The 24,175-nt window shown below is 44.2% G+C and overlaps 1 protein-coding gene across 6 annotated transcripts in view; it reads right to left on the bottom strand.

The window, feature by feature from the left end:
- Window positions 1-24,175, bottom strand: part of SMARCA2 (SWI/SNF related, matrix associated, actin dependent regulator of chromatin, subfamily a, member 2) — a 174,898-nt gene that overhangs the window by 53,579 nt on the left and 97,144 nt on the right. For 5 of the 6 annotated variants that reach the window (XM_038527166.1, XM_038527167.1, XM_038527168.1 and 2 more), the window contains 3 exons: window positions 23,063-23,290; window positions 19,424-19,501; window positions 14,442-14,660 (listed from right to left, as the gene is read on the bottom strand). In XM_038527166.1, coding sequence (XP_038383094.1) covers window positions 14,442-14,660; window positions 19,424-19,501; window positions 23,063-23,290 — 525 coding nt within the window. Of the gene's footprint in view, window positions 1-13,375; window positions 13,688-14,441; window positions 14,661-19,423; window positions 19,502-23,062; window positions 23,291-24,175 lie in introns of those variants that run through there. The other variant, XM_038527171.1, reaches the window with a different exon arrangement.

Raw genomic sequence — 24,175 nt, 5'->3', positions numbered from 1 at the left:
AATAATAAACTGAACATTCAGCATTCATCCGACAAATCTACCTGCCGTGGACCACATGCTAAATCCAAAAACCATGCTCCTTGTCTGTGAGACTTAGTGTCTCATCTGTAAAATGGGAGAAGTAGTATCTGTTCCAAGTCTGTAATGGGATTAAAACGTGATACATATTTATAGCTCCCAGCCTAGCACTGTCTGGAACAGAGAAGGCAGAAGTGGAGGGACTCCAAAGTCCTGAAAATTCTATGGGAAGGAGTTTGGATTAAGAATTTAATTCTGATTATCTGGCAACTAAAAAGAATATGATATTTTCACGTCAATTATTATCTCAAGGTAAACAAAACCCATCAGTCCTGGGGAGGGGAGTGGGGAGATGGGAGCCCACTTTGTGGTAGTAAAAATGGGCCAACGACATGATGCGGTGAGGTAAAAGCAATTTTGAAAAGAGGGGGGAACAGCCTGTGAAATCTGAAGTGGTAACATAAAAGCCGTGTTTATGGAGAAGCCAAAACCCACTATTCCAGTGTGGGAAGGCATGCCCCCATGTACCCCTTAACAGCCTTCCAAAAAAAAAAGGTCAGTCCTTTGGCACAGGGCTCCCTGTAAAGTAGGGTGTTCTTCAATCAAGTGGAAGGACATGCAAATATTACTAACAGCAGGCTGGGGCTTGATGGATATCAAGGGCTGGGATTTATTGAAACGGCTACAAAAGAGCTCAGCCTTGTAACAGGTTAAAAATAATTCTGAACGTAATGGCACTGAAATAACCCCTGGCCGTGTTTTACTTGGCTACTTCTCCAACCTGGGTACGTGAAGGTCAGGGAGATCACAGGTGATTCTGTTTTCTTTTCCTCACTCTTCTGTAACTTTTTTTTTTTTCAGACGGGAAAAACGCCTCCCAAAAACACTATTTTCAGCTTTACATTAAAAAAAAGAAAAACAAAAAAAAAAAAACACAAAAGAACAAGCAAAGCTCCAAGGGAGCTCCAAGGGTTTTCAGGTGCTGATTATAAAAATGCAGAAAGCTACAACTAATACAACAATCATCAGAGTCATATATGTAACAAGGGGCACCTGGGTGGCTCAGCTGTTGAGTGTCTGCCCTTGGCTCAGGGCATGATCCCGGGGTCCTGGGATCGAGTCCCGCATCCGGCTCCCTGCAGGGAGCCTGCTTCTCCCTCTGCCTATGTCTCTGCCTGTCTCTCTCTCTCTCTGTGTCTCTTGTGAATAAACAAGAAATCTTTTTTTTTTTTTAAAGATTCATGTAACAAGATAAAATGGTGGCAAGTAAAACCCCTAAACTGGATTTATTACTTCTCTTGCAGAATGCATATTTATGTCCAGGATTCCCCTGCAATGTTGACACTGTGGTCTGCTGGACTCCACAGTATCTGCCTATGGCTTCCAGTAACACCCCATGGCATTAGTGTACTGATTTCCTTTTAAGTTAAAATGAAGGCAAATGGATTTGGTCTTGATAATTTGGGCTGGATGGGAGGACTTGATATTCATGTCAATGAGCAAAATGGATCCATTTGGCACCTGTTATGCACACTGCTTGGTAGTGTGCAGGGGATTCAAAAAATGAAGGCATGGGTACCTTCTTTTATTTTTTTTTTTAAGATTTTATTTATTCATTCATGAGACACAGAGAAAGAGAGGCAGAGACACAGGCAGAAGGAATCCCACGCAGGGAGCCCGATGTAGGACTCAATCCCAGGACTCCAGGCTTCCCATGTATCATGTCCTGTCAGCACACAGACTCAGTTCCACTCTCTAAATGCTGCAAACAACTGGATTGTCGCAAACACTGTACCACATACTGAGTCCACCAACATGCTATAGGACCCTGTGTCAAACCTGCATTTTCAAGAGAAAGCCTTCCTAAGAACAAGGAGGGAATCTCTTGCCCATGGCTTTCAGTCCCTGAGAGTTGAGTCTCAGAGCTGGAGCCAGACCAGGGTGAATCTATAGTTCTCTCCAAGGTCACCAAAAGCAAAGTCAAAGAAGGACAGGGCAGGAAGGACAGGGCCATGTACTCTTCCTTACCCTCCTCCCTCCCAGGGAGGTGAAGTGACTCATCCAAGATGTCACATAGCAAAATGATGACAGATCTGGAACTAGAACCCTGATATCCTCCTGATGCCTCAGCCCCCACCCTCTTCTTTCCACTAAATTATCAGAGGCAATTTGGAAGACAGGAATAGATCCACTCGCAACCTTGAGAAAGGTGTGAGGCCATCATTTTAACTAATCTTTAGGAAATCTTTAGAAAATACACATGGTACAAGGGAAGGACATTTTACAAAACAGCATCCTGGGACACCTGTGTGGCTCAGCAGTTGAGCATCTGCCTTCAGCCCAGGGCGTGATCCTGAGGTCCTGGGATCGAGTCCCACATCAGGCTCCCTGCATGGCGCCTGCTTCTCCCTCTACCTATGTCTCTGCCTCTCTTTCTCTGTGTCTCTCATGAATAAATAAATAAAATCTTAAAAAAAATAACCCAGCATTGTGCATTAGGAATATGCTTTCTACAAAGGACTATGGGTACAGTGACCTTCAATATTGTATTTCACTAGGAGTGGCAGAGTAAGCTTTGCCTAGAGCACAGTTTTATGGCCCCATCTACATTTTTTCATGATTCTGACTATCTAACATTCTCTAATAGAAAATAAGAAAGAAGCTCTATAAAAAGCATATGGCCTAGTGCCTAAGATGACCTTCTCTACTGGGCACTTTCTTACTCAAAACTCAAAGTGAAAACCCAATTAATTTAGTGCTTTCTTTTTGTCTTTTAACTTGGAGTTAGATTGTATGTCTCAATCTGGTTTTTGCCCAAAAAGAAAGAAAAGGGTTGAGCTGGAAGGCGGTTGTGAAATCTGTGGTAACTTCCAAGGAATAGCAAGGCTGAAGCATTGAAGCAGTGGTTGTACTTTTGTGTGCATATTTAAGTGATCTTCATCCCTGTGCCCTGAAATTAGAACAGCGCCTTCAAATTCTTGAGAAGCTCAAGAGCACTTATGTTAGAACTGCATGCCTTTAGAATTCCTTTAAGTAAGAAATCTTTCCATGAAGACACAGATCATTGGAATCTAATGGGAAAGAATGCCGACAATGTCTACCTTGACCCACATTAGCCAAAAAACACAGGATTTGCAGACTCTGCCCAAAGAACACAGACTGCAACCAAATCTCCCCCGAGCCCCCATCTCTGGCTGGTGTGCTCACTTCATCACAAGTATTTACGGAGTGCTTACCATGCGTGAGGTGCTCCGATGCTGGCATACGGCAATGCACCAGATGGGCTAGGGCTCTGGCTTTCTTGGAGTTTAATACTAGTGGAAGGAGGCAACAAGCTGACCTTTGCATGATAGCAAGGGCCATGAAGAAAATTGATACAGGTCATGTGACAGATACTGGTCAGGCCTCACTGTTTCAGCTAGTGTGGTCAGGAGGGATCTCTCTGGAAAGAGACCACCAGGGCAAGGAGACAGCCACGTGATGGTCTAGGAAAGAGGCTTCCTAGAGGTGCAGAGGCTCTGAACTTCTGTAGAAGCCCCATGTGTGACAGCCACCTAGACAGCAAGCAGAGAAGTTGAGGTTCAAGGGCTGGTGGAGACCAGATGGCCCCACCTCATCGACCACGTTGAAGGGTCTGGGTTTAATCAAACTTGCAATCAGAGAGGGTTTTATGTGGCAGATGGGGGTGGATGTGTGTTGGGAAGTACAAGTGGAAATAGTGGGTAGGGGGTGACAGGAGTTGGTATTTGGCTTGGAAAGTACCCTCTGACTTCTCTGGGTAACCACCTGAACTGTTGTGAACAAAGAGGAATGCCAGGAATCTGCAAACATCACATGCTCCAGCATCTAAAGGGAGAGGGTGTGCTGTGCTCTATTTTGCTTCCACTGGGGGTCAAGCAGGCTCAGTAGAAACCTCAGGAGCACAGGTGTGGCTGTCAGAGAGGCAAGGGCCTCCCAGCGACAGCTAGGAGTTGAACTCTATGGCCTTCCCCCTGTGCAGGGCATAGAGAAGAAGCTGCCCTTCCCTCCTGTGGTTGTCTGGAACCTGGGGGACGGAAAATCCTAAGTAACGTCCCCAGAGGCAGGACACTAAAACTCTAGCATCAAGTAGGATCCACATTGCTTAAACTCTGCTCATTTCTTGAACAGTTAAAGCCCTACAAGTTAGAGCCTCTCACAGTCTATTTTAATCTCTATTAATTCCCATCTGTGTACACTTGGAGACCTGCTCTTGACAAGCTCTTTAAGGTGGCTAAGTGTGCACTATTATCTCTAATAGCATCTCTCAAATCTGGCTCTTAATTGCACTAATAAGGCGGGCACCGTTCCGATGGAAAAGAACAGAAACTTGACAATTAACACTGCTTTCCCCAGTCCGAGCACAGCGTGGCTCAACCTAGTGGGCATTCGATAAAATGGGTGTGGAACGGAATCTGTTTTGTTTTTGTTTTTTTTTTTTAAAGAGCCTCCATGTATGGGCCCACTAATGGGAAAGCCGAAGATGATCATTATTAAAACCAGAGTACAAAGTAAAAGTCAAAGCAGCTTCCTGTGATTTAGGAGGTTGTGGAAGGGACCCTGCAAATCAAAGATAAGGCAACTAACTCGACCCAGGAGGCCCAGAATCACATCCTTCACTGGCAGCTGGGCCAGGACCCCACAGGCGTGGTTCCTGACAGCTGGGTCCCTATGCTCTTCCTACAGGGAAGGATTAAGTAGAAAACTGTCGTACAGAGAGAGCTGATAGCTGAGTGTGTGTAGGCTGGTGGGATTGAGGCGAATAAGCCTATAGACCCCTCACACAGCATATTGAGCAAGGGAACATCTCCTCCTTAATTCCCATTCATGAGTGGGGGATGGGTGCCTCCTTATCCACCCCTCTTTCCCTTCTCCTGTCACCCCAAACTCTGTATTCAAGACACACAATGGAAAGTTTTTTTTCCTCTTTTACTATTACTTACCAGGTTTATTCTGAGATAACTTAATACTTTTTTTGTAAGAGCCAATTTGTGCTTGGAATTCTTCTTATATGAACCAGGTTAAATATTACACACTGAAACCTCAGAGAAGTCTATGAAGTATATGCTGTTATTCCCCCCATTTTGTAGGAAAATGGTTACATGAGGCACCAAGGGTCACAAGCTAATTATAATTAGACAGAGTTGGGATTTGAACCCGGATTCATCGGACTGCAAAGCTTACGTTTTTTCATTTTTTAAGATTTTATTTATTTACTCATGAGAGATACAGAGAGGCAGAGACACAGGCAGAGGGAGAAGCAGGCACCCCGTGCAGAGCCCAATTTGGGACTTGATCCCAGAACCCTGGGATCACAGCCCGAGCTGAAGGCAGATGCTCAACCACTGAGCCACCCAGGCATCCCAAGGCTTACATTTTTGGCCATTATCCTGAGCTACTCAGGTACACAGCCACCAAAGTCACAGTTCTGACACCCACCTGGACGTGGACACAGTGATGGTAAAGTCACCCTGCCCTGCCTCTAACTTCCTGACAGGTACCCACCCCACTTCTACCCCATGAATGATGTCATTTCAAAACGTATATCAGTATCAAAACGTCACATGGTACACCTTTAATATATATACTTTTTACTTGTCAAAGATAAACAAAAATTCTTTTAGAAAGATGTTCTTCATGCGGCTTTATTGATCAAAGAAAAAAAAAAGTATGGGACAGAAACCAAATCTTGATTCAAAAAAGCAGACATATTTCTAAAATCATCTATTTCTCTGCAGGAGTTGGCTCCACATAAAGATAAGGCAAACTTACTGGGGCTTGTAAATATTGGTAAGCCCCATCCAATTTCCCATGGTTGCTTTCCATGCCTGAGTTACATTTCAGTGCTGAATCCCTATTTCAAAGGATAGGACTCGAAACCAGAAATTCCATGTATCACAGTTTTAAAAATTGAGCAAAACAAGTCTCTCCTGCTTCTCAACTTTTAATATTTATTTTAGTTGGCCCTCAGAGGGTTCTTTCTTCTACTGGACTTAGCCTGCTGGATTTTGACAAAAAGCAACATATTAAGGTCCAATCGCTGTGAAAACAATCTATCCATTGGATTTAAAGATAAAATAAAAATTGTAGAAAAGTTACCAAAATTCATTTACTGTCAAATATTTCCCCAAACAGTTCAACCTCTTGCCACTAATAGGTTCAGTACCTCCTTCCTGAAGTGCTGAAGAACTAGGAATTTGGCAAAACCCAAATCTATTTTCTAGGTCCTTAGCTCTCCCTTGTGTATAAAAACGGAAATGCAGCTTACTAGAAATTTTGCCCCCGTAGATCTAATGACCCAATTTTAAAAGCTTAAAAATGCTATTTGATAAAAGGGGGAAAAAAAATCAATTTTTATGTCTTATAGCAAAAAGCAAAGAAAGATTACTTAAAGTGACAAAACAAAAGCAGCAAAATATTAAAGGCATTCTGTACGTTACACTTTTGCTAAAGAATCCTGAAAAACAAAAACAGACAAGAAAATCTTGTCAGTATAAGATATTATAGGAGAAAAGGACATTTCACAGCATCACAGATGCTCTTAGCTGTGATTACAGAGAGAAATTTCCAGCCCCTGTCTCTGATTTCAGGCTGGATTGTATTTAATCCAGCCCCAACGCAGGAGACACTGTCCTGTTTCAAGGATTTCTAGGGAGAAAAATCCTCTTCGGATGGGTGACAAGACATTTTGCTATTTCTCATTGTGTTTTCAACAGAATTTCAAATGTATTGTTTGAAATACCAATTTCTTTAAACTTTCTTGGTTCCCAGCTCTTTGTGACTACCTCTTCATGAATTTCTCTGTCTCTTTCCCATGTAGGTTTTGGCACAGGCTGCTTGGGATGGAAAGCCAACGAGGGGATCTTATTCTGTATTTGCATCCTGGGGTTATGTAGCTTTTTAAGACACCCAGGTAAATTCCCTTGAGAAGTGTTGCATTTTACTTACTGATTACCCCTACTCCTGTACGGTTTAAGACTCTCTTACTGTTTCCTCCACTTTGAGCTGTTAGAAGGAGATTAACCCCCAAATCTTTTTAGGGGTCAGGAGACAGGACCAGGAAGTCGCCACTCAGACACAGTCTTCATGGGGAGCTTGGGCTCTTACTTGACAGACTAGTTGAGGAAAATGAGAGTATTCCCTATGTTTCCCTTCACTGAGGTCCGTCTTGAAATCCTAAACCTTCTAAAACCAGTTGCATCCATCCCTAGATTTAAAGATGTGAGGAAGCAGAGCTTATCACCATCACTTACATAACTTGGTTGGGGGCCCAACTGTCCAGGGCACTGCAAACACAGGGCTAAGTTCCTTCATCACCAGGAGCTTATACAGAATACCAAAAAGAGCATCCTTGTTCTCATGTATGAGGACTGCACGGAGAGACACCAGCAAATAAGAAGGACCTTTCCGAATTATAGTTTCGAGACATCACATCCACAATGAAAGAAAAGTGTCGTCTTCAAAGTTCATTCCTTCTATCTGGCTAGCAATTAAATATTACACGGAGCACATAATTTAGTTTGCATTCCAATTATCTTCCAGTGCTGTAGGGTACAAATCACTCACTCGGCAATTAAATAAATTCTGAGGTGTCACTAAATGTTTTAAGGAAAGGAAGGGATTCTGAAGTTGGCAGAAGGACCGATGCAAGAGGAAGAATAGAAAAACAACCAAGTACTCCAGCACTCACCCTCAGCCCAGCTTTTAGCTTTGCAATCACCCCAATCTTACAGAGCCCCTGCCCCGATAAAGAATGCAATATTGGAGACATCGCAGTGCACACATGGCTGGAGTTCAACCGGAAAACCTGTCCCACTGGGCTCATCAGACATCTGCCAATTTAGGCCGATGGAACGCCTGCTCTCACATATAAAGACACAAACATATTTTTTTCAAGAAATTAACAACATGAACCAATTATTGTGTATGTGCAAACACACATGCGTGTGCATGCACATCCCATAGTACGTGGTGTAGCACTGTTATCACCTTGGGTTCACCATGGGAAAAGCTACAACATGCTAAGGGATATCATATTTTTAAAACCACATTCACTTTTCTCTTTTAAACTTTCTAGAGGTGCTATTCCCTGTTCAGGGGAGCTACCCACTGCCTTCAGAAGGATTAGGATAAAGTTGGTATGCAAAGGAAAGAAACCAAAGGCCACCAGTGCCTCCCCAACGGCGATTTATGAGCCCACCATCAGAGAGTAGTCTCAATCAGGATTTGGTGAGGGAGAGGGGTTTCCTCACTTCCAAAGGCTCTTTGTAATCTAGAGCTATGGCTGAGGCACAGGACTCATAAGAGCCGCTAGATGCCACCGTGCTGCACCCTATGGCGGGGCCACGTGTGTACGGGAAGTTGCTATCTGTATGTGACAGGAAGGCAGGGCAGAGAGCCTTCTTTCTCAGCGGGAGTAAAGAGGTAGAGAGGTAAGAGGTCAGGCCTGAGGATATTGCCACCTGTTGTATAATCAAGAATTTGTCTGGTCTTTGTCCTGGGTTGCTGGCATGGAGCTTCTAAAGCCCTCGGAATTTCCTGAGTGGTAAGCGGTGTCTTTGTTATGCTAATGAGGTGACCAAGGAGGGCCCCTAGAGGGCTTCAGAATGGGGGCAGTCACCAGAAGGACCAACCACTTGAGTAGGTGGTTGGGCTGTTGAGCCAGGCGGGCCTGGGAGGAGCTGGGGACTGGGGAAGGAGTCTGATCATCCAGCTGATTATTTTTTTATTTTATTTTATTTTATTTTATTTTATTTTATTTTATTTTATTTTTTTACATCATTAGTTTATTTTATTTTATATTTTATATTATTTTATTTTATTTTATTTATTTTACTTTATTTTATTTTACTTTACTTTTTACTTTACTTTCTTTTCTTTTTCCAGCCAGTGATTTTATTTTATTATTTTTTTTAAAGATTTTATTTATTTATTCATGATAGTCACACAGAGAGAGACAGAGAGGCAGAGACACAGGCAGAGGGAGAAGCAGGCTCCATGCACTGGGAGCCCGACGTGGGACTCGATCCCGGGTCTCCAGGATCGTGCCCCGGGCCAAAGGCAGGCGCCAAACCGCTGCGCCACCCAGGGATCCCCAGCCAGTGATTTTAATCATTTGTGCCTACATAGTAATGAGCCCTGGATAAAAACTCTGGATGCTGAAGCTCAGTAGAGGGAGCTTCCTCGTTGGTGCACATACTGCAGTGTCAGGAGGGTGACGCACCCTGATTCAAACAGGAGGGGGATCTCTGTCTGCTTCTTAGACCTCGTGCTATGCACCTCTTCATTTGTTGGTCCTCCTGACTTGTGTCTTCAGTAATAAAACTGTAACCACAAGTAGTGCTTTTCTGAGTTCTATTTATCATCATAGCCAATTAACTGAACCTGAGGGAGTCATGAGAACCCCTGAATTTATAGCCAGTCAGTCAGAAGAGCCGGTGGCCAGGGGACCTCCAGAGTGTGGCTGGGGGGTGAAATAAGCACCGTCTTGCTGGGGCCTGAGCCCCTTTAACTTGTGTGGTCTGTGCCAACTCTGGGTAGTTAGTGCCAGAAGTGAACCTGGTTTGGGTTGAAATGAATACTCGCCTGTGAGGGCCCCTAAGTGGTATGTTAGTGGGGAGGTGCAGAGCAAGAGGAATGAGATCCTAAAAATGCCCAGAAGTAGATTTTCTGTGAGGCTAATAAAGTGCAAATTTCAAGACTCTCACCTGACATGCTCCTCTTAAGGCTCTGGGAGGGTCCTTCATGATGTGTTCACATAGCCAGACACAATATGCAAAAAGTAAGACATTTTTGTCTCGCTTGTTTTAAAAAGCTCCCTCACCCACCCAGCCACAGATTCTAGGAACTTCAGTCTTGACAACCCCCTGGTGGTGACTCTGCCGTTGTTGAGAAATGGGGCTAGGCTCTCTTGCCTGTTCTAGCACGGTGTGAAGGAAGCAGCCAAGACTTTCTGCAGATTCTCAAGCAGGGCACAGAAAGAGCTGGGAGTGCTGTGGCAGCACCAGAAGGGCTGGGGGTCCTCACGAGATCTCAGAGCGCAGGAGAGCTGCCACCTGGAGATGGAGCCAGGACCCAAGACTGCAGTAGCACAAATCATAGAAATCTCCCAGGGAATGAGATGGGACCGGATCAGATGCACGTCGAGACCTCCAGGGACAGGACAGGCCAGTAGCCCTGCACCGAACCTAGCAGAGACCCACAGGACAGCGGGAAACCAGGGCACCAGTCCCCAGGGCCATGACAGAACACCAGCTTCTACCATTTTCCAGATGCCAGTTGGGAAGGAAGATGGAACTGCAGCCCCCAGGAGAGGAAGAGAAACAGCCCATGGGATACACGAGTGCTGACCTGACAACCCCCAAAAGATAAGTTAACTTGAGACTGGCTAACACCAAAGAAATCTAAGTTTCCCTCAATGGAAAACAGGGATTTCAGAAGAACTTTTAAAAAACTTTTTTTTTTTTTTTAATTGAGCTATGTTTGAAATTGTGATCCTTCTCATTTAAAACAACATTATGAATACGGAAAAATTTTAAGATCTTCCAACTAAACAGATTGTCTAAAGGTCACTGTGGGAATTTTTAGCATAATAGGATTATAAAATAAAACCTGTTTGTGATAAAACCATAATAAAATTTTCAAGGAAAGTGGCCATTTCACTTAAATTTAACCTAAGTGTTCTGAGGCAGAGACTGCTAGCTAGTCACCAGAATCTTATTTTCCTGGGCTGATGGCCAGACCACATTTCCTGGTCTCCCTTACAGCCAAGTGTGGCCACACGACTGAGTTCCAGCCAATGGGACATGAGCGGAAATGACAGGGGACCGTGCAGGCCTGGCCCATCCAAACCCCACACCCACCACTCTGTGCTGCCTCCCCCACTTCCAGCCTCACCAGGATGCAGATGAAGAAGTTGGCAGAGGCTCTGTCAGCCTGGACTCTTGAGAGTCTGGACATGGAGAGTAGCTGCCCCCACGAACCAGAAACATCCACCTTGGGCTTTTATGGGAGGAGTAAAAGTCTACTCATTTTTTCGTAGAGGCCCATGAGTTGGGCATGTTTCAGTCCAGCCGTGGCAGCCGTGAATGTTCCCCTAGGCTATCCTCTTGCACATCAATCTGGTGCTAATTCAATGTGGCAATCAATGGGCACTTACTATTTGTACATGGAATTCCTAAGTTCTAACAAGATCCACCTTACCTGCTACTAGGAAACTACCAGGAATGCTAGGAAACTGGATTTTGAGCTGTGACCAAAGAGTGAGCACGGCCATGTGAGAGCACAGAGAAAAGTTCAATTACTATTTATTTGTGAAGGTGCCATGGATGTGGCGGTGATGGAGCTGGGCCTGGGAGGATGAGAGAAGTTCAGGAGGAGAAGGAGGAGGAGGAGGAGGGTGGGGAAGTTCATTCCAGGCTGAACATGAGTCCTCATGTTTGATCCAGTGGGATGTGATGCTAACGACAGAAAAAACAGGGCTCTGTTCACCCCAGGAAGCAGAATCCAGGCCAGTGAGGAACAGCAGATGAGGAAAGAGGATTCGGTTCAAAGCGGAGAGGAAGGAACGGTCAGGGCTGACCCCAGATTGGAGGCCCTATGCAGACAAAAAAGGCAGAGCGTTTCCCTGAGGGGTGACCAGCCTCTTGGCACTGGGGCTGCGGAGGATGCGGTTTCAAGCAGGGGATGGGTAGCTGCTCCATTCAGCTGCCTTCCAGCTCTGGGATGCTCTGTAACTCCCAAGCCTCTGCCAAGCAGGCTTTGTGCATCATTGCCAGGAGAGAGAAGAATTATTTTAGCCCTGTTTCCGCATTTCTTTCACGACCATCTTTGCCATATTCCCTTTCAAGGCTGTGTTGGCTGGGTCCACTCGACGCATTCAATCATAAGCCAGTAGAGAACATCTTTTCCCATCCAGGCTCGCGAAAACCCCTTGAATATAATGTTATTACCAAGAAAAAGCTTACTAGGCTGATATTGAACAGGATTGCTGCTGGTGAACAAAAAAACAAATGACAGGAAGTATCTATTTTGAACGCCTTGGCCGTGGGGCCTACTGCATTGATGGCGGGTCCCGGTTGACAACAAGTTACTGGCTCCTACCAAATACGGACAGACGATTTTCCAAAGAATGGATCACAAAAAGACGTGTTACAACAGAGCTGCACTGAGAACAGTTTTGTCCTTCCTGGGTGGCTTCGTATTTCGTGATACACCACAGCGTGAACATGAATTTCATGGTGTCATTTTGAAAAACAAACTAGTTTTCCATTTTTATTTATTTTATTTATTTATTTTTTTATGATTTTATGCATTTATTCATGAGAGACCAGAGAGAGGCAGAGATGTAGACAGAGAGAGAAGCAGGTTTCCTGCAGGGAGCCCAAAGTGGGACTCGATTCCAGGACCCCAGGATCACGACCTGAGCTGAAGGCAGATGCTCAACCACTAACCACTATGCCACCCAGGTACCTAGTTTTCCAGTTTTCCAGTTTTCGATGTGTATGCTAGAGGTGAAAGGAAGTCTGGTGGATCATGAGAAAGAGAGATGCTATCCTAACATTATGGTAAATGAGGCAATTTTCACGTTCCTCTTAAAAGTTATCACTGTATTTCACAAACATTCCTCAGGTCCCTACTATGTGCTAGGCACTGCGCTATTCATTAGTGACCTATGCTGAAAGAAAAAGGGAACACATGAGATATTCTAACTTGGAAACTTTCTAAGATCATGTTATTTTTCTTAAGGGCATTTCCCAACAATTATTTTTAAAATGGTGGGTTCAGCTACTTTCTTGCCTGATAAACAAGGTTATTTTGCCTGTAGTATCTGGAGAGTCTACCTATAAAGATTGACTTTACACGTTTTGGCCTGGATCGTTGTATCCTCTCCTGTAATAGGACTCCAGGTACTTAATTTATTGCTTAAATAAAAGAGAAAGGGAAAGGGGATTTTCTTGAGCTCAGAAATGATTATTAGACAAACACAAAACCCGTCACGTTATAGAATGGGTCGTAATTATGCAGCAACATCCTTACAACAGGGAAACAAAAGAAATCCATAAAACCATGCTCTGGGACCATGGGAATATTTGGATACAATGGTAGGACGGTCACACGGAAGTCAGATTTCACATGCCATCGTTTGGCCATAAACATGAGCAAAGCTCTCTTTGTCTCTTTCTTTTTCCAGCCTTTTCAAAATTCAGGTCATGTCTCTCTCATCATATAGCATCCTGAGTAAATCACATTTCAAGTGGAGCCAAGACCTGTCCGTCTTTGATAACCAATCTCAGAAATACTTCCCAGTGCCTTTCCACCCACCCACCCTCTTCTGTCCTAGGTCCTAGAAGCCGTGGTTCACAAAGCTCGGGGGCCGCATCCCCTTTCGATAAAGCGAACAACTCACAACCACAGCTTCTGTTTTGTTTGGTTTTCACCCCAAACGAGCTGTTTCCGGCGCACATCCTCTGGTCCTGCTTTACCCAGGGTCCCAGAGTGCCGTCAACCACCGGTACTAGGTCTGCGCCCCGTCAGGCCAAGTGGGGCGAAACCTCCAAAGGGAAGCTTCTTGGCGGCGTTCACACCTGTCACTCCTTGGGAGCACTGGGATACTTCTCTGCTCCCTGGGCGACATTCTGAGATTTCATCCCTAGGGCAAAATGATAAATCACCATCTTCCAAAAAGGGTGGCGGAGCCCCCAAACTACAGAATAACATTTCCAAGCATCAGCGACCCCAGCCTGGGCCTGCGACAGACAGATCCAAAGAGCCAAAATTGAGCACACAAATGCTTCAGCTCTCACAAGTTCTTATTTCTAGCCAGCTGTGTGACCTGGCGTAGTCACTGAACCTCTCTGGGCCACAACTGCTCCGTCTGTAAAACCAGGAGAATACAAAGATACCTTCCAGCTCTAATTTCCTTGGGCCACAACTCCTTCAAACCAAGAGTACAAAGACACCTTCCAGCTCTAATTTCTTTGGGTCTAGGAAATAACAATGCCGCTAGAAAACACCTCTGTCTCCAAACTATCTCTGCTTGCCTTGAAAATGTAAAACTCCGATTAAAGACCACAAAATTGAAGGGGGAACAACCAGAAAGATCTCTAAGGCCCCCTTCCACATTTTGATTCTAACTCTGACAGTGATGCAAGACCAGGCAACTGGTCATAAGACGTGAGCGGTCTCATTGCTTCCAACGGCCAACGCTGCCCTCGCAAGACAGTCTTCGTCATAACTCAAGGCCCTGCCTTGGAACGGAAAGAGTCCACTGCAACAGCGAGATGACCTTCCCTGGGCTCAAGAGCCCCTTCTGCTTTCACTCGCAGCTTGCCCCTGGGCCCCAGATTGCTCAAGCCGGCAGGTGCATCCACCTGGCCAGGACAGGTAAGAAAGCCACTACCTACCCTCAGCCACTGCTTCTCCGTGAGGGCGTCGCTGTAGTCCACGTCCCGGCGCTGGCGAGACCCCCTGCCAAATATTTTCTCCTCCTCTTCTTCACACGTGAGCCGCTCCACTTCGGCGTCATCCTTAATAATCCAGGAGGGCAGCTCATCTTCCTCCATCAAGCGAGGCTTCCGCTTCGGGTTCCGGGCGTCTTCCCGCCGCCGGTCCATGTCCATACGCTGGAGGCATTAACAAAAGTTTTTCACCAGTGGGAAAAGGGGATTCTGCACAGCATCGATTTCACAGCACACAAAACTTGCACGAGTCACCTCCTTATGGTTTCAGGGTCCCTTTCTGCTTTTCCCATAAAGTCTCTCTATCCTGGCTGACTAGTTCTGGCTCATTCCTCAAGCAGGCGGTCCCCGCAGAGATTCTGTAAGGTAAAATCTCTTCCCTCCCTTCCCCCACCCCATACCCCATCTTTGAAATGCATGCATTTAAAATACACTCTTTAAAGAGTCCTGTGCTTGGTTTGTGTGCACGCAATGCTCCCCCTTAAGTAGTGGTGAGAAATGTCCAATTGGGGATGTATTTCAAAAAATATGAGCCCTGGAGATAGAATTCACTGCTGCCCTGGCATAAAAGTACTCTTCGAGCATGTAAAAGAGAAACTTCATTAAGAAAACTTCCTTTTACTCAATAGGGCTCATGCTTTTAATTAGACAACCAGGAAAAAATGTCAGGGGCCCAAGTTGTCACTGTAGAGCGGCCACCCTCAGACTTGGACATGCAGGCCCATTAATGGCTTGATTAGTCATTCGGCCATGGGTGTATTGAATTTTCGGTGCACCGTGGGCTCTGTGAAAGGAATGTCCTTCAACTCTCCAGCTTTCTTTTAAAAAAAAAGTTTGGCCCCTACAAAAATGGTATAGCACCTGAAAAGAAGCTCAGATGCAATCTCATTGCAACTCATCAGGTTATAAGGGACGTGTCTCCCTTTCATACATTTTCATAGACTTCAAAATGCTGACGTCCCCACCTCTTGCTTTATTTTTTTAAAAATCCAGTGCACTTGTAAGTAAATTAAGTGCCACACACTTGGCTCTAACTCGTTATCAAACAATCTGATGGCCTAAAAAAGCAAATCAAACCTGCACTGAATCGCTGCATATGTTAGTTACATATATGTTATATATACATATATCGCTTGCTACAACCGAATAGACCATTAACCATTAAATGATTTACCTTTCCCCTTTCTTCGTTCGGTTCTACCGTAATGAAACAGGGATTCAACATAACCGTTTCTTAAGAACTAAAACCGGCAACAAAATATAAATGAACTTTCTCTTCAAATCCAAACTTGACCTCTAAGATCAACATAGATATTCGAGTTCAAAGTCCCTTAAACTAGGCTTCAACATTTTTGGAAATCATTATATTCCCAAGATGGGCCAGGCCTGCAGCTTGGGGGAGCCTCATTGGTAGATAAATGTGGCCATCCTGTTCTGTCATGTGCTATAGTTAGCTGGAGAGGCTGTTCTTAATCCTGACTCCTAATGCTCTGGTATCAGAAATGGGATCCACCAAACTTGCACTGGTAGCACACAGAATGCCTTGCTGACAATGCAATCTGCAGAGGGGCTTCTCAGAGTGACCTCCTAACAGTACTTTAGATTGCTAATAAGAAAGAAAAAAAAACATTTTTTTTGGTTAACGTATTCCACTGAGATGACAAGATACTGCCACTTTAGTTTTTGGTTTGACCACCGCCATTATTTATACCAAGAACTCCTAAAATGACTTAAGCCGTGTATTTGTCTACAGTTGGGAACAGAAATCTTTTCTGACATAAAAATAAAAAATCGGTATCAAAAATAAAAAGCAAAGTGACATAAAAAATCTGATATAACAAAACAAATTGCACTTGCTTTTTTTTTTTCTTTTCGAAAAGGTTGATGTACTTCTTAATAAGCTTAAAGTTCTGATGGTTGCATCTCTTCCCAGAGATTTCTACTTGCAGAAGACCAGCACAAAATCCGAAGTTGATATTCAAGTAAGTCTAATTTACAATTCAGGTACGACGTGAATATATTTGGCTTAAGACCTGATAATAAACGTTGTGCTAACAAGGACAGTTATTTTTAAAAAGTACTTCTTGCCTTTGTAGGGAACATAGCAGTTTAAAGTTTCATGCTTGTACGGTATCAGAATGTTTCACATTCATACCCTGATGTGTCAAAGATCTTTTTAGGTAAAATTTATAGGGGATCAGAGTGAACGATAACGGTTTCTGAGGTCCCATGTTTAGAAGAAAATCAGAAAAATATTCAAAAGAAAGGTCTTATTTTAAAGAGATTGCTTGCTTGATGTGTGTTATTTAACTACAGTATCTAAGATAAATCATAAACTTATATTAAATTTTTCATAGAGAACTTTTTTTAATAATAAGGGATAAAAAGGTTAAATATATGAAATCCAATCTAGCTTGCTTGTGTCTCACTGAACCTTTTCATCAGAGTAGTTGGCAAAGATTCAAATTTGATTTCCTGACCCCTGGTGGAGGTGCTAATGCACAGTGAATTGGCCAAAGGCAGCAGGCTGCTTAGATTTAAAACAACAACAACAACAAAACAACAACAACAACACAACCAAACCCCAAATTTGTATAATCCAAAAATGGGAAGTGAACCATTAGGAAACAAGCAGAACATGCCCGAAATCAAGATGCCTATAAAAAAGTGCTCCCTAGCCAGTTTCACTTGTTCTAAGCCTGTTCTTTGCATGATAAAGTAGTCCCAAATTAAAAGAAAGCTGAGCCTCAGCCAGACATTCAAATTTTTTTTCCCCTGAGGCTTTCAATTTCTACAAATCCCCAGCCCAAAAGTCAGAAAAAGAGAAGTACTCTTTTTTTTCTCCCCACTTTGGGGCTGCTGATGGAAATCTCCATCTCGGGGCCTAATCTAATTTGTATAATGACAGGCAGCTTATTCGTTCTCGGGGACTCAAGAGTATCTGAGGCTGTGGCCATGCTGAATTACTGCCAATCAGTGAGCAGCCAGCGAAGCTGCGGGCCCATTGCCCCTGTGTCAGGAATCTACAGTAATCTACATTGTAATAAGAACTCCACAATGTAATAAGTTCCTCAAGGAGAGAAAACATATCTGCTTCCTATGTGTATCTCTAATGTCCCTCAGTGGAGATCAATCTATAAAGGTGGTGACCAACAGAAATTAAGAGTTAAGAAATTTAGGTTCCAGGAACACCCTGCATTGGCCATGCTGTTACATGACCCTGTTGCATCATTTCTATCCAAAATGGACCACCCTGAGGAGGGTTCACTTAGGAAGGGGGGGATGCACATCTCAGGTTAGGAATTATTCCCACGGCTACCTAAGCCCTGAGAAAGAATTAAGTGTCTTTTATACTGGAATTGTTATGTGTGGACACAACCACTGTTCCCTAGACAAAAATCACAAAGTCACAAAAATAATGTAAGCCACCACACAGCTGGAGCTCCCTTCTCAGACTGTCTGCACTAAAAAGCCAGAGGATGCAAAAATCCTGTGGGTCGTATCTGGCCCAGAGTCCTATTTAGTTTGGCCTGCAGTATTAGATCATAATAAAAAATTGAATTTTAGCTGCAAACATTTTGAAATGCAGAAACTGCACATGAAAAACCGAGATTCCCAGCTTCTCTTGGAAATTTAGAATTCCTGGCTACATGGGGCTTAGGGCTCCATCCCCCTCAGGCAATGTAGCTCCAGTTCATCACAGCCACCCACCCATCCACTCCTTCCACTTGTTTCACTCCTGCAAACTGCTTGTCTGATGCCTGAGGGCATTCAAACAGGGGGCGGGTGTCTGATTTGGGGGTGTGAGGCATTCAAGCCGCAGAGCAGTTACAGTCCACATTTAGTCACTCATCCCGCAATCACATGAAATGTCACCAAAATCAAAATAACTGATGGCACCGGAGGGAGCCTCGCAACTTTCTATGTCCTGCCTCACGCTGACATCTTTGCAAGGCCTAAAATTTTACAAGTACCGCCATCCATCCAATCAGTATTTGTTAAGCAAGTACTATGTGCCAGGAACTGTTCTGAGCATCGGGGATGCAGAGATAAATAGTTATGCATATGCCTTAAGGATGCAGCAAAATTTCACTCCTGAGGGCCTCCCTCGCTCACCAAGGGGCTTGCTCCTGCACAGCCGGACCTTGTGACAGTCCACACACATAAATCAAATGCGGATTTCAGCAGATTACACATGACCACATAGCACACGACATCAAGGCTGAAACCACGGGTGTTAAATCCTCAAAGGTCAAGGTTCTTTTCTATCTGTCCGGACCAGGGAAATCCAACCACTGTCAATCTTTCAGTGAAGGCGACACCTTGATGTGCATCTGGAAAGTTCCTGTTCCCTTCGGTAAGCTCTCCTCAACATGAAGGAGAGGCCCAACCCTGTTGTCTGGTTGGTATCCACTCACCCCACAGACAGCATAATATGTATTTTGATCCAGTAAGGAGACTGGGAGGGAATGGTAGTAAACTAACCTACAGGAGGAGCAGGGCAGGTTTCCTGAGTGACGCTGGCCTGGAATCCCAGATGAGCTGGGCAGGGATGGGGGTGGTGAGGGGCGGGGGGAGAGGGAGGATCTGGGGCGAAGCTGTGGACCACATGGCCTGCCCAGAGGGCACAGCTGCTACTGAGCCCCAGCCAGTGGCTTCCATATAGGGACACGGGCCTGGTATTGCCCATTCTCATTTTCCAAGAGAAGCCGGAAATCAGGATTCTTTTTACGTTGGCAACAAATCTGAAATTTCAAAAAAACACTGCGTGGGCCAAACCAAATATGTCTGCAGGCTAAATCCAGCCAGTTTGCAGCCTCTGGACCAACGGAAAGACACAGGCTTTGCAAGCAAAATCCCGCCAGGGCACGCAGGCTCCAGACATCTCATGTTAACAGAAAAAGGTGCGTGAGTTTCTATGATATTACCATAAAGAGATCAAATTCTTCTTCTCGCCGGGCAATCATCTGGTTCAGAGTCTCGTCATCTGGCACTTCATCTTCTTCCTGGGGTTAAGAACAGAATGACTTAACAGGCTTCAAGGTGGGGGGGTGGGTGCGGGGGCCTCGGGCAAGTGAGGCGAGGTACAAAGGGGTAAAGTGCATCTGTCCTGCAGATCACAGGGATCCCTTTCTCAAGCCAGAAAGAAAAGAGAAAGGTCACTATCATTATTTTGCAAGCTATTCCGACAGTCTTGCCAGAGAAAAATCTGTTTAGAAAAGAAACGTGGTACATACACTCTGAACAATCCTGGTTTTTTGGGGTGTGGATCTTGATTCCATGATTTTTAAAACAAAGATACTTAATGTCTTCCCGCCTCAATGACCTCATCTGTAAGATGGGTGTGACATTCACTTTGAAGAGAAGTCCTAAGAGTTAAGTAAGGAAATGAACAGGAGGAAGTGTAAATCCTTCTATCAGTTTAAATCCACATGTAAGTGCTTATTTTCAAAGCCTTACAAAAACCACACATATGTGGAAGTTTGTGATGAGGCATGCCACAAGACCTTAAAAATCATATAGATAGGTCAAATGTAGAGCTTTTAAGATAGGTTTAATCAGTGTCTTTCAGTGGGAATTATTATTCTAATGGTTAAAGCTGCAGATGGGACACCTCTGAATGTATCCCTAACAAACCTCCCATCAACTATGCTTAATTTAAAAAAAAAATTTCTCTGCAAATTTCTCAGAAACCAAGTTCTCAAGTTCTCTAGACATGTGATGACTTCCATCCTTGAAGAAAAACATGATTTTAAAAGTTGGGCAGAGGCTACAGAACTTACCTTCCAAAATTATTTTTATCATATGCTGGCTAAGCGTGTTGAAAATCAAATGGAGAATTTCAGGGTATTAGCAAAACCCAGAACTTCAAACATCCAATTTCCCAGATTATACATTCAAAACGAGGCACCTTGTTCTAGAAACAGTAGGAGTGTGTGAGCAGCTTAAATGAGATAACTCTGGCGCTTCCCAAGATAATGTCTTTCGGACTGTGTTAGAAATGAATGCATTTCCATAAAGCAAAAATCTAATGATTCAAGCTAATAATTACTTGTAAAAAGCTTTCTATTCTAGTCCATCTCTAGACTGATTACAGTCGATTTGTCTTGATACTATATTTCATCTGACAAAGACTAGCTGACAGTGGGCTGATACTTCACCATACAAAGAATCTGGTTAACAGATCCTTTGGTGAAAAGGTGGCTGCTTTGCCCACTCTATCTATACCCAGAACCGCATGGGATCCACTCATTGCCTACACAACGGGGCCCTTGGACCTCCCTGTGCTGAGGATATGAAAAGATTCTCTTGTAAACTGGCAAGAAGCCTGCCTGCAGTGGCCTGACCTTCCAGAGACTGGAGTGGTTGGGAGGTGGGCAGAGTCTCTTCCCGGGTTCTCTGTGCCTCACTACTTCATGGCCTGTCAGCCCTGCAGACAGGGGCCTCAATATTTGTGCCAGAGCCCTTGACTGCAGTCTATCAATGTCCCCAAACATCTTCACATCACACAGGACGCCCAGAAAACCGTACCATGTCTGACATATTGAGAGTCTGGAAGGCGCGAGAAGCCCCAGCAAGGCTGCTGGCAGTGAGAAGCAAGTGGACCTGGACTCTGCTCCAGTCCAGCCCTGCTGGCCCCCAGGGCGGGGAGACACTGGCATCTCCCCACAATCTAGGAAGGCTGGAAAGCTCCAGGCTACCACACACCCCATCGAACCCAGGCCAGCTTCTGTTTCCATAAGGCCTACGTAAAACACATAAAGCAAAAACACAGCGGAGACCTTGGGCTGAGTGTCCGCTCTGCCCACACCTGCGTCCTGATGATATGTATCAGGCACTCCCCTCTTTTATTTTTTAAATTTCTGGGTGTATACACAGTAACAAAAAAAATCACCCAAAAACCTGATTCTAAATTTGTACCAAATACTCAGCTTCAAGAATCAAGACTGTATCAACTATTCAATTTTAAGAATCAGAGTGGTGAACTATTCTTGATCAAAATTTTTATTTATTTATTTTTATTATTTTTAAAGACTTTATTTATTTGAGACAGAGACAGAGAGAGCACAGGAGCAGGGGGAGGGGCAGAGGGAGAAGCAGACTCTTTGCTGAGCAGGGAGCCCAACTCGGTCTCGGTCCCAGTATACTGGGGTCACAACCTAAGCTGAAGACAGAGGCTTAACTGACTGAGTCACCCAGGCTCTCAAGATAAATATTTTTTAAATGTGTGTCAATATATGGATGTCTGTGTACATCTATTTTTCATTATTTTAATGAAATCTAATATATAACTAACCAAATATATAAGACCGACAAGTTAGGAAGATGCACGATAAAAAAGTACTCTTCAGTTTGCAGAAAGATTCCTTTCAGGATTCATTTAAATATCAAGATCTACTTTACATTTAGACTCGTTTTGGGCGAAAAAAAGTATGTGAGGCTTTTAAAAGAATTTGGCTTATAATTTATAGAAGATTTCAAAACATATATCCCACTGAAGGCAAAGTCAAGCTATCTATCTCTAATGCCTTAAATAGTTCACTCTTTAGTTTACAAATACAGGGACATCGAACCAAATGTGTCCATTCTAAGACAATTTTATGATAGGAGTTGGTACTGATATTTTGCACCGTTTTCTGGACTACATTAGAATGATGTCTTTGATCTCTTTCAAATCCACTTGGGTTGAAAATTTACTGCAGAATTATCAAAACTGGCAATCAAAAAAAAAAAAAATACAAGGCACCTGGGTGGCTCAGCGGTTGATCCTGGGTCCAGGGATCGAGTCCCATATCCGACTCCTTGCAGGGAGCCTGCTTCTTCCTCTGCCTATGTCTCTGCCTCTCTCTGTGCCTCTCATGAATAAATAAATAAAATCTTAAAAAAAAAATACAAGTGACAACCTGAAGACCATCCCCACCCCTCCTTGAGAAACATAAGCAATGCGTTCTTTGGACAATCTTCCCAAGAAAAGAGAGATTCCGTACCCCTCACCGCCCCCCCGCTGCCCCCAGTCATTTTCTCAGCTTCTGGTCAGTTTTTACAGAAAAATTTGAACTGGAGGTGAGAGTCCTGCTCTCCGAGTACAAGTAAGTAAGTTAAGATGGCTGTGACGGCTTGTCCTGCAAGCACACTGAAGCGCTTAATCAAAAGGCAAAAGACAACAGAGGGCCCTGGGGGATGGCAGAGAGAGAGGCAAAGAGGGGCCCTTCCTCCTGGCTCCTTCCAGATTTTGGCCCCCCACCCCCAACCCACCAGGAGGCCCGTCTGCAGTTCTGTGCCTTCCCTACAGAAGGCAGTATTTACAATCCAATCAGGTGCCGGAGGGGGGCACCTCTGACATCTGCACTGGCTGCGCCCTGCGCTCCCTCTTGCAAATGCTTTTAAGACACTGGCTTGGATAACTTTCAGAGGCTTTCTGCATTTGGGATGGAAGATAGCAGCTAATTTATTCATTTTAATTAAAGTCAGCCCGGGAAATTCTTCAAAGAACAAAGGGGTCATTCTTAATCCTTCGGAGACAAAAGGTCACCGTTGGATTTCATGAACTTGGCTTTCTGGAATACCTCGTTCTCCTCCTCGTGCTCCAGTATGGCCTGCAGGAATGCCCTCCGCTCGTGGCTCGAAGACTTCTGATCAAACATGCCCGCCTGGATCACTTTCTGATCCACGTTCAGCTTGTACTTTGCGGCCGCGAGGATCTTTTCCTCCACGCTGTTCACCGTGCACAGCCTCAGCACCCGGACCTCGTTCTGCTGGCCGATGCGGTGAGCTCGGTCTTGTGCTTGCAGATCCTGTGACGGAGGACAACACGCTGTGAGGGCCAGTGCACACTGGCCGAGAAAACAAGTCGCCGGCCCCAGAGGGAAGTGAGGAGGGTTATTTAACCCACCCGTGCTCATCAAAGACTTTGCTTTCATTTTTAACATGGGCAAGTTAGTTCAGCCCTAACTGACGGAAGCTGGGCTCAGGTTGGCTCGTTTGGCCACCAGAAGGAGGCCTTAGCTAAAAAAGCAAAACAAACAAACAAAAAACCCAATACATTCGATGTCAGAATTAGGACTTTGACATTACCTATAACCTTAAATTGCAAGAGACCACAGACACTGGTATAGTGTTAAAGAAGAATTTTTAAGTATCTATGAACTAATACATACAAATGTTATGCATACACACTGTAAGTACAGGGATTGCTCTGGTGGCAGATCTCCTGGGATCTAATTCCACCAAAGATGCAACCGTTAGTTTGGGGAATGAAAAGGATTGCTAGCTAGTGGAATACTAAATTTGTCACATTTTGGGGGACCAAAATCTGGCACTGTTTATCAAGAGTGAAGACTGGGTATGGCCCCTAACTCCCGAAATTTTATGTATGGAAATAATCATGGATGTGCACAAAGATTTATAGATAAGGGTGTATTTACAATTTTTTTAAGAAGCAGAATTCAATCAACATTCAACCAATAACACATTGGTTAAAAAAATTAGTCTTTGTATGTGTGTACCCTATGCTATATGTACACTACTGTACAATCAATTATAGATTTAATGACACGGAGCTCTGATAAGTAAAAACTACAAGTTACACAGAAGTATGTACATCAAGATCTTATATGCTCATATTTACCTATACCAAGAAAAGGCAGGAAGGCCATGCCAACGTTATCGACATTCCCAAG

Source organism: Canis lupus, chromosome 1 (assembly GCF_011100685.1).
Source record: "Canis lupus familiaris isolate Mischka breed German Shepherd chromosome 1, alternate assembly UU_Cfam_GSD_1.0, whole genome shotgun sequence".
NCBI classification, from domain to species: domain Eukaryota; kingdom Metazoa; phylum Chordata; class Mammalia; order Carnivora; family Canidae; genus Canis; species Canis lupus.
The sequence above is the reverse complement of the archived record's forward strand: the minus strand, read 5'-3'. Positions and strand labels throughout refer to the sequence as shown.